Below are 11,443 nucleotides of genomic sequence, written 5' to 3'. Positions count from 1 at the left end.
ATTCTTCTTTTGTGTATATTTGTAGTTCCTGTGGTGCTGTATATGTACCTTTTTATATTTCTCCCGCTGTGATTGCATGCTATAATTGTTGTTTATATTCTCCTTCTAATTTTGTTGTTGTTCTTCTTTTTACTTTGAAAAACAAAACAAAAAATAACTGCAGGTAAAAAAGGATGTAGTCTGCTCTGTAGTTCCAGCATTGCCAAGGTCCTCAGGCAATCAAAAGTACTGCCATTTTTTATAGTACTTCTTCAAACAGGCCTTATGTATTGCTTGTAAACCCCTATATCTCTGCTTTACCCTACTGATTTGAAATATTGCTAGCAGTTTTGCTTTCCTATGGCTGGGATTCTCTGATACACCAAGTTTTGAGGAGTAAAGCATTTTTTTAAAGTTTTTTCGGAAGGTCTATTTTAAATAGAGACCCTCATAGAGACTGTACAGTGGAGCTAATAAGAAATATTCTCCAAAAGCAATTGCGTATTTCTGCTGTTTGCCAGGGATCAGACTCTAAAGTACCTAGTGCCTCTAAGATCACTCTGAGGAGTTTATGAATTCCCTTCCTTAGTAGGTTGCTGGTTTTTGTTTTTTTTAAAAAGGTAGCCAAGTCAGATATAAATATCTGGACATTGGATTGTTTTGTCTGGGAGTCAGATGGGTCCTGGAGAGAAAGAGGCTCTCTGAGCACAGGGAACAATAGGATATTTAAATATTTTTCCTTCTTAACTTTTACCAGCCCTCCTAGCTTTACACACTGGCGTCTCCTTCTGAACCCACTGCAGCTAGAGAATTCAGTACTTGGTCCCAACACTATGAAGTCATTGGGGCAGAGACCATGATTACATTCAACAATGGTCATGATGATGGTGCTCAGCGAACACCTGATTATTGCAAACACCATGTCCTGCCTGCTCCTGCGCAGGCAGAGAAGGCCCGTAACACTGACGAACTGGAGTGATTCCAATGGGTATGTGTAGCATGGAGGGAAGAGGCATGGGATAAGTAGAAGAGTGATCAGTAGTAGATATATGTGTATATGCTGATCCACTGATTAAAACACCCACCTGGTATTGACAGCGGCTTCCATCACCACCTTTGATTTACAGTAACAATGGCATATTGCTGGGCTCTTGTGCTCAGCGCCCTGGGAGAGGGGAGCATTCTGGCTGCTCCGGTCCATGTAGCGATTCCCTGTCAAGGCCTATTTATCTGGCTAAAGCTTTGGCTCTAAAGGAGTCAATCCAGTGACACAGTCTTTACATGAAAATATCCCCCTTTAGTCCACTGTAAAAAACATAGCATCCTGCCAAGAAAAGTCCCCAGGAAATGTTCAACTCTGGTTTCTCATTAATAAAGGGATTAGTGAGTTCTAAAAGTTTGTTTTGTTGAGATGAATATTTATTTTCCCTTCTGGCTCTGAAACCCAAACATTCTCACTTCAGAAATGTTGCCCATAGAATGCTAGTCTCCATCCATGCCCAGGCAGTACGTTTCCCCTTAGACTTGAATTCTAATCTGTTATCACGTATTTGAAACTCCGCTTCTTTAGGTTAAATGCGCTAAATGACATACATTGCTACAAAGTGGGGTCATGTGTGTCTAGGAATCCTCTGAACCAGAAAATCACTGATAGTTTCATGTTTCTCCCACAGAAACTTACAAATATCAGTGACAAAGAAAGTGCCCATAATGGGTTCATTCGCTGTTTATTTTACACCCAGGGCACTTGAGTTTTTTACCGAGTTCCTACTTTCCTGAAGATTTCATAAATTGTAATGACAGTGACTACATAAAAAACATACACATTGCTAAGCAACTGTGACTGAGGAATAAAGGGCAATTCTTAAAGCAACAGCATTAAACAAGGGGTTCCTAAAAATACCGAGGCTGATTTACAAACTTTATACCATCCTAACGCTATTTTAGCATTATTTGGCTCTTGGTTTTACTACAGAAAGATCTCTTACTGGATGTTTACCGGGGGGACAGGGGACATACCTCTGAATTCAGAAGGCAGTGAAACAGGAAGATGAAAAATCCCTAAAAGAAAACAAAAAAGGGAAGAAGAATATTACAGGTTATTACTTGAAGTATTGCACTAAGCAAGCATGCAATAGACTGAAATTTACAATTGAGCATGAATGGGTCAAATTCTTCCCTAACTTAATCACTTACAACATTAGGCTACTGATAGGACTGGTCAAAAATTTTCCATCTAAAACTTTTACTTTATTTTTAAGGAACTTGGGTTTTCAACAAAATTTTCACAGAAAGTGTCTGCCTCCAAATCCAAATACACCTCTACCCTGATATAACGTGACCTGATATAACACAAATTCAGATATAACGCGGTAAAGCAGCGCTCCGGGGGGGGCGGAGCTGCGCACTCCGGCAGATCAAAGCAAGTTCGATATAACGTGGTTTCACTTATAATGCGGTAAGATTTTTTGGCTCCTGAGGACAGCGTTTTATCGGGGTAGAGGTGTATTTAAAAATCAAAAATGTTTTGGTTGTTGGCAATCAAAGCCCTTTTCCACCAGACTAGCTGGGACCCTATGATGTATTATCTGTTTGATTATCTGTGGAATTCCTTTGTGAGAGAACCAAAAAATTCACAAGTGCTGCTTTTACCTCTCTGATCCAGGAAAGAACTTAAACACGCCCTTACTTGTATGTCTGTATTCAAGCATCTGCTTATAGTTAAGCAGGTTCTTAAGACCTTTCCTGGCTAGAGATGCTTTTGGTGGATCAGAGCCCTTCTACCGTGTCCTCTTATCACAAGTCCTGTATGCTGCATCAGTGGGCCTCTTTCCTTCTAACCTTTGTCAAATGCAACACACATACCCGGTTGCTCAATCTGATGAGATCTACCCAGCCACTTCGGATTGTCTTATTTGGCTCCTTCGGGATCACAGAATCTTAAGTTGACTTTACAAACTTGAAAAATGTCAGCAGTGCATCCACTGTTAAATCTAGTCCTTGATGCCTCACTCTTGAAAATGAAATGTGAATAAACTCTGTCAAGGGCAGTGTTCAGTGCCTGTTCATCTGGTGGCTGTTAGAAGCCTCACTCAATTGCTCAGTATTTTCACTGTCTATGCAGAGACTGGAGAAATATCATTGACTGTACATGCTTATGTAGGGGTATGGAAGATCAGAAAAATATACACAAATGAAAACATTGCTGAAGATCTGTCAGTTGCAAGCTTGCGGTGCTCTACAGCTCTTGTCTGAACCCTCAGAGCCTGCATTATGTACTTACTTGCAAGGAATTGAATATTGCAAACATGTACTGAAATACTATTGCATGGTCATTGACCGCTAGAACTCCAAAGATCCATGAACTTCCCAAGATCGGTAACAATACAGCAACTGCCTTAGCTGTCAACCTGAAAGATAAAATGACAGGAAATTTAACAGAACTGCCAGGCAAACAGTATGTTTTTAAAACATCCGAGGGGAGATTTTTATCAATTATTTCTTGGCACACAAGTGATTGCAAAAAAAAAAAAAAAAAAAATCTTCACAGACAATGCAATCGGATTGTTGCTCAGATTTATTGATGATGTAGAAATGATTTGCCATGTCAGCTTTTGAAAAAAAATGAAGTCGGACATATTTATGTTCACAACACACAGAAAGAACTTCATCAATATTGTTCTCATGAGTCAGTTGATAAGAGCGCATTGGTTGCACTTAAATAAGAGTAATCTCTTCAATGTTCTACAGTGCTTTCCTCTTCAAGGATCCAAAAGTGCCTTCCAGACTATGGGTAACTGAAGCCCACCAAACTCAGGGAGACAACTCTTGTCAAGTGCTCATGCATCTATAGATCAGTAGAGAGGATTGATGGGCCAGTGGTCCAGGAACTGTCTGTCTGTCTGTCCCAGGTCCTCAAAAGTATTTATGTACCTAGCTCCTATTGAAATCAATGGAAATTAGGTGCCTAAAATATTTTTCATGCTTTTTGCCTCAGTGTGCTTCAGTTCCTCAGCTGTAAAATGGGAATAAAGTGCTTCCCTACCTCGCAGGGATTTTGTGAGGATCAATTCGTTAAAGATTGTGAGGCGTTCAGATACTATGGCAATGGGGGCTGTGTAAGAACCATGTTGTTATTTATTATTATTACTGAAGTGCTGAGGAGCCCTAGTTATGGACCAGGACTCCACTGTGCCAGGCGCTGTACAAACAGAGCAAAAAGACAGTCCTTGGCCCAAGGGACTTAAAAATCTAAGTATAAGACAAGAGACAACAGATAGATATAGACAGATGTGTCATCAGAATTAGGCCTTATGTCTCTGCACCTACAGCCTCCTAAATTAGGGCCCACAGGTGCAGGGCCGGCGCAACCCATTAGGCGACCTAGGCGGTCGCCTAGGGCGCTAACATTTGGGGGTTGGCGACCACGGCAGCCGGATCTTCTGCCGCCTCTGTTGGGGGCGGTATTTCGGGGGTTGAACCTTCCACCCCCTTTGTCGGGGGCGGCATTTCGGGGGCGGGACCTTCCGCTGCCTAGGGTGGCAAAAAAGCTGGCGGCGCTCCTGCATGGGTGTGAGGTGCAACATGCTTTCAATCTCCTGCAAGATGTTTATCTTCATCACCAAAAGGAATTAAGCGTGATCAGTACCTCACATGGGGTGCTTGAGACCTTGCATGATCAGCATTTCCAGGAAGGTAATTTGCAGTTCTGGGATTTGTTTGCTGGTTTAACTCAGGATGTTCTGATGTCTTTGCTGCACCAGAACACCAGCCAGCCTGCATGTAGGACATGGAGCTCGGACCAAACTGAAGTCACACAGCATTACTGTTTATCTTACATAATTGTCTACTCTCCAAAAGTCCTTTTTTTTCCCCCAGTGCATTGTTATTTCTCTACTTCCTTGAGAGATACTGACTCTCTGCAATGAATTGTACTAAAGAAACATTCATGTGGGCATGTAAACATCAATACTGAGTGTAGCAGCTGTAAGAGCATTGAACAAGAAGTACCTTGTCTATTTCTACGTATGGAAAGCATGAGAACAGCTCATTCCATCTGCATTCAGTTAAAACAATATACAACTTACAATATACATCAAATTAACTTGCAGTTAATTTTTTATTTTCTTTGTACTTGCTGAAAGTTGATCTGAGTTAGAGTGAAGCCAGGTGACTTGTGAATATGTACATAGTGACTCCAGCACAATCCACTTTCTCCTAACAAAAGATTCAGTGGCGACATGCCTGGGCCAAAGCTTTGGACAACCAGAAAGTATTCAGCAAGGGCTTGCTCACTCAAAACTCTCATGGAAGTACATCTCTACCCCTATATAATGCTGTCCTTGGGAGCCAAAAAATCTTACTGCCTTATAGGTGAAACTGTGGTATATCGAACTTCCTTTGATCCGCTGGAGTGCGCAGCCCCGCCCCCCCGAAGCGCTGCTTTCCCACATTATATCTGAATTCGTTTTATATTGGGTCATGTTATATCGGGGTAGAGGTGTACTGGGGAAAAACCTCCTAGTTTTCTCCACGGGCACAAAGCCTATTAGCCAACTGGCACTCAGCGGTGTATTATCGCCTAGGCCAGGGGTTCTCAAACTGTGGGTTGGGACCCCTCAGGGGGTCGCGAGCTGTCAGCCTCCAACCCAAACCCCGCTTTGCCTGCAGCATTTATAATGGTGTTAAATATATAAACAAGTGATTTTAATTTATAATGGGGGTCACACTCAGAGGCTTGTTATGTGAAAGGGGTCACCAGTACAAAAGTTTGAGAACAACTGGCCTTGGTCGGCAAATTTGCAGGGGCAGCAAATTTATAATAGCAGCATTTTTGTAATTGCGGCATCAGTGACGCTGTGATTCTACCAATCATAGTGCGTATTGAAACCACCAATGACGGTGCGACACCATTTAGTAAACATACTTGCGAGAATCCTAAACGTTAATAATATGATTGGAAGGAAGAAATTAAGCGGTTCTCAGTTTTGGATCCATGCCCGGTCCCGCACTATAAGCGAAATTGCGCTATATAGGCGCGCGTTCAAGCGAGGGTCTGCTGTACTTGTAATTTTATTTACAATCAAACTTGTAAATGTTCAATTATTTTAATGATATTTAGATTCATTTTAGTTCAAACAAATTTGTAAAAAAACCAAAACAAATTCATATGGGGCCGGTGGTGGCAAAATCATTAATCCGCCACTGCTGGCACCTGAGCAGTTCTGTTATGCGAGGTGGAAAGATGCAGGAGATTTGCATGCCCTATACCTCAAATTACTGAAATCCTGCAAGATATCAAGGAAGAGATGCTGCCTTCCATTGGCAGAGTGGAAGTGGAGAAAAAAGCCTCCTCCTTCCCGGAACTGTCTAAGTCCTAACAAAGGCACATGACCCCAAGTCCCCGAAGCAAGTGAGTAATCCAATTCCTAGTGAGCATTGCACTTAAACATGTGTTTAAATATAAGCACATGCTTAAGTCCTATTGAGGCCAATGTGATTTAAGCACATGCTTAAAGTTAAGTTCTTTACTGAACTGGGGCTGTGGTAAAGGTGGAGATCAGTAAGTCAGGATGGGAATATTGAGGGAGGGATGGGTGGAGCCAAGGACCAGCCCACCCTCTGAACTATTGCATCACTGAGGAGCTTCCAGATTGCTAATAGGAAATCCATGCAGGAGATAATAATGCCTCAAGCAATATTAACCTTCCCCTTTGGTGGGGTTAGGGTGTAGATGCAGGAGAGAAGCGCCTATAAAGCTGCAAATCTTTTGTTAGAGCAAGGCTCTATGATGATTACAGAAAACAACAGGAGAAAAATGAGGCTACTGTATAGCATAACTCAGGGGTTGGCAACCTTTCAGAAGCGGTGTGCCGAGTCTTCATTTATTCACTCTAATTTAAGGTTTCGCTCGCTAGTAATACATTTTAACGTTTTTAGAAGGTCTCTTTCTATAAGTCTATAATATATAACTAAACTATTGTTGTATGTAAAGTAAATAAGGTTTTTAAAATGTTTCAGAAGCTTCATTTAAAATTAAATTAAAATGCAGAGCCCCCCGGACCAGTGGCCAGGACCCGGGCAGTGTGAGTGCCACTGAAAATCAGCTTGTGTGCCGCCTTCGGCACATGTCCCATAGGTTGCCTACCCCTGAACTCAATGGAAAAATCCCTTTAAATATTGAGTGCCAAGTCCGTCATCTCAGTGACCCAAGTAAACAAATCTTTGTCTTTGATTAAAGAATACGTAGAAACACTGCATGGGGTCAAGGCTTGTGTCAGAGAAGAAAGCCTGGCTTTCTTAAAATGTATGTATTGCTGTCCTTGGCCACAAATATTTTAGTACAATTCAATTTGATTCTGCAAAGGGTCTTTCAGGCGGGAATTGAAGAAATACAATAAACCCCAAGGTCTATTATTCACTTACAATATACACTTCAAAGAATCTGGTCTTGAGAGCAACTTGATCAATGGTGCAGAATTATTTCATGATGCAAGGATGATATTTTTTTCCTCAAGGCTAAAGTCCTTCACTTCAACAGCAACACAGGAAATATTTCCCACTGACACATTGCCAAGAACCCAGATCCTGCAATGAACTCTTGTGGGGGGAGGGAGGGAACAAAAAACCCTGTGACTGGGCTGAGCCCCACTGATTTCTATGAGGGTCCACCTGCATAGGACTCATTGCAGGAGAGGGGCCTTAGCAAACATGGAGAAAACAGAATCTGGGCATTTAGACATTTTAGATCTCTCATCTAATCCAATATTAAAAAACACTTTCCATTATGAACCCATCACTCGTACCCGTCTGCTGTCTCATACACATCCAATTTTATGAAATTTGCCTTTTGGGATAAACTTGTCCTTGTTTGGTTTCTTCCCAAAGGGGAGTTTGTTTTCATTTTTAATTTAAATTTGAGCAAAATGACTTCAGCCATATTTGGAATCATTCGACCACAACAAATACACTTTTCCCATTGCAAAACTATTCTAAACATCATCTTGATTATCACTTCAAAAGTTTTTGGGGTTTTTTTTCTCCTGCTGATGATAGCTCATCTCAATTGATTGTCCTCTTACAGTTGGTAGGGGTACTTCCACCTTTTCATGTTCTCTGTATGTATAAATATCTTCTTTCTGTGTGTTCCATTCTATGCATCCAATGAAGTGGGCTGTAGCCCACGAAAGCTTATGCTCAAATAAATTTGTTAGTCTCTAAGGTGCCACAAGTACTCCTGTTCTTTATTCTAAACACACTATCCAAACAATGCTTCAGTAAGAGTGAATGACATGAAAACTGAAATGTGGGCTAGACTCAGTGGAAACTTATGGACTAGTCAGTTTGGGCCAGATTCACAAAAGGATATAGGTGCCTAACGATGTTGATAGTCATGAGGTATGATGTACAAAAGCATCAAAGCAGGTTAGGTGTCTAAGTCCCACTGACAGTCAACGGGAGTTAAGTGCTTTATTGCATTATAAATCCCTCTCTGTTAGGCATTCTTTAGGCACCTAAATACTACATCTGGCCATTTGTTTTTAACAGGTTTTGATTTAACAAAGGTCATAGACCTTTGAAGACTGAACATTGACCATGTGCAATAGAAAAATGTATGAGGGCAGGAGATGAACGCTAATTAGAGAGGCACTCTGTACGTGTGCATCTTTTTAAGTGCACATCCATTTAAACTGGGTGTTGTTTAGGGGTGAAATTCACCCCATGCACAGGATCAGCACAAGATGTGAGTGTCACTTACATCCTATTTAGGACCTATTTTGCTTCAGTGTATAGATCTTACGCCAGTCTGTCGCATGGGTGAATTTCACCCTAAGTGTGAATGACTGGTTCAAGGAGTTATGAGCTTTACTAACCAAGCTAGGAGCTTGGCAGCATTTTTTCCTTGACCTTTTTTATTTTCTTCCCTCATCCTCTTCCCCCACTTCCCCAAACTTTGTTTCATTTCCTCTTGACCTTTAAAAAATGCATAGGAAATTAAATGCAAAAAGCTGCATTAAGCAACAATAAGGTCAAAAAAATTCAGAAAATGCAAAAGATACGGGTCCCCTAGTTACGTTAATTCCAATGCACTGCACATATATGTTCTTATTTTTTATTCCTGTTTTTCTGGCTACATGAATAGTTTAGGCGACTAGCCCTAATAATTTAAACCATACAACCCAGCCAAGTACATGTTGCTTTTGGAACCTTAGCTGGTGTTTGAATATTCAGATTGAGCAACCTTAACAATGTACTAATGTGGTCCTTTGGATTTTATGCTATGAAGTTCGGTAACCAAGATGATGATACCGAGTTTGATACCTCAAGACACTGAAGGAGAGAGCCTGATTTCTGTTGCCCAACTGTGCTGGATGACCATAAGCAATGTCCCGTTCAATTAATATAGATGTAGGTTGTCTTATCCCTTCCCCCCCTCAGGCAGAAGGAAGTTTTGAACCTGTAGTCTCCCACCTCCCTGGTGAGTACTCTAACCACTGGGCTACAAGTTATGGGGGAAGAGTGCCTCCCCCTTGCAAGAAATGCTGTAGATGACTAATTCCAAACAAGGGTTTGCAGCTGAGAATCCCAAGCAGAGGGAGGTGCCTCCCTGCAGCCTGGATTTAAAAGCCAAACTCCCTGAGAGGGACAGGACTTAGGACACTCCTGATTTCTTGACATCTCCCGTTGTTTATTTTAGGCGGGCAGCCACCTAGTCTGCTGGCCTTTGTGAACCTCATTTGGAGGAACCTATCGTTATGCATTCATTGTATAGGAAGCCCAAGCATGTAAATCACAGTGATTTTCTAGGTGGTGAAAAATTAGCTGTGGCCATGCTAAGCATCGCTGGTTCCTTGGTGAATCTAGTCCTTAACCTCTTCTTTTCCCCATGCTTGCAGTAGAAATGTGGGCAGGCAGCATAAAGGGAGGACTTACTCACCCTTAGACATCTGCATGGTCACATTCTAGGTGGTGATGAGCTGGCCCATAGAATTTTAGAAGCCATATAAGGGTTTATTTCTCACAGAAGCTGATAAAAGTTCAATCCCTATTGCTCTCTCGCAGTCTAGCTCCGTTAAACTGTCTTTGCTTCCAGCGTCCGTGTGTGTGGTGGTCAGCCCTGCACTGAATTGATTGGGAGCAAGACAAAACTGGCACCAACGGGGAATTTGCTTTTGTTCTTCCTTTCTACTTTTTTTTCATTTTTTTTTTTTTAACAAATATGTACCACTTATTCCTTTGTTAACAGGTGATTTCTGGAAACTGCAGAGCTGTTTTTGTTCTGATTACATTTTTATATTCAGTCTGTGTTCCGCAGCCTTTGGAATATTATTGTTTGTGCACAGTGTATCTATCAGCCTGTTCTACTGCTAGGAATTGTTTCTTACTGTGTCAAAATGATAACAATCTGAATGGATAGATTGCAAGTTACACAGAAGGCACAAGCTGTGCAAAGCATTGTTCAGTAATAGATGCTTCGATGTGGGCTGATTTAATTCCTATGCAGAGCCAAAAGAATGGTTTTAACTTTTTTTTTTTTTTTTTTTTTTTTTTTTTTAAAGAGCCAACAGCAATGAATCTGTACTGCATAGGGCCATCATGTTGCAACTGTCTCCCTTACAATCAATGGGGTTCCTTCAGGGTAGTTGCTGGCAGTTATGCAAAATCTATTCACTGGGACTACCTGTATGAATCCTGCAAATCAGGGCCCAGGTATTGAAAAAGCTTACTTTAAACCCCTCCACAGACTTGCTCCCACCTTTCTGTTCTTTCCCTTCACACATTTGGAACAATGTTATTGCAAGTACAACTTTCTTTATAGTTCCTGATGCCTCAATCAGCCTTTCCTGGGCTTTCTGTCTAATTGACTCTCCATCTCATTAAATCTCCATCTAAAAAAACAAAAATCTTGTCTCCTTTGTCTGCCTCTCTTAGGGGCCAATCCTATAACCCTTACTTAAGAGAGTAACCTTACCCATCTGAGTCATCCCACTTAAGTCTTTGTTTTACTCTCCGGTTCCTATTTATTGTTCAGCTTTGCATAACCTCCAATCCTTGCATAGGCAATGCCAGATCTTCAGCTGGTGTTAACTGCTCCAACGAAGTCAATGAAGCTACATTGATTTATACCAGCTGAAATCCTGGTCCCAAATTCTGGTCAATAGGAACATGAGGGAAAGATCCTGGAGCTAGTGTAATCTGTTTTAACTCCATTGATGGCAAGCTGTGCAAGAAATGTAGGGGGTCAGGTCCTGTGGGATATAATTTCTGTCAACAACATAATATGAAGTAAGTGTTCAATCTTGTTGCTGTTAAATTCAGTGGGATTTTGCCAAGAAGCAGGGTCGGACCTTATAGTTTTATTATATTTGCAATTGGTTTGGAACAATTCTACTCACTATAGCTTTCTTCTTGCCCTTATTTAATTTCTCCCTCCTTCCTATTGCTCTGAGGACACTGTCCATAT

At 41.3% G+C, this 11,443-nt stretch overlaps 1 protein-coding gene across 2 annotated transcripts in view; it reads right to left on the bottom strand.

Moving 5' to 3' along the window:
- Positions 1-11,443, bottom strand: part of ADGRD1 (adhesion G protein-coupled receptor D1) — a 245,556-nt gene that overhangs the window by 7,636 nt on the left and 226,477 nt on the right. For both annotated transcript variants that reach the window (XM_034791144.1, XM_034791146.1), the window contains 2 exons: positions 3,263-3,389; positions 1,999-2,040 (listed from right to left, as the gene is read on the bottom strand). In XM_034791144.1, coding sequence (XP_034647035.1) covers positions 1,999-2,040; positions 3,263-3,389 — 169 coding nt within the window. The remainder of the gene's footprint in view (positions 1-1,998; positions 2,041-3,262; positions 3,390-11,443) is intronic.

Source organism: Trachemys scripta, chromosome 15 (assembly GCF_013100865.1).
Source record: "Trachemys scripta elegans isolate TJP31775 chromosome 15, CAS_Tse_1.0, whole genome shotgun sequence".
Taxonomy (NCBI): Eukaryota; Metazoa; Chordata; order Testudines; family Emydidae; genus Trachemys; species Trachemys scripta.
The sequence above is the reverse complement of the archived record's forward strand: the minus strand, read 5'-3'. Positions and strand labels throughout refer to the sequence as shown.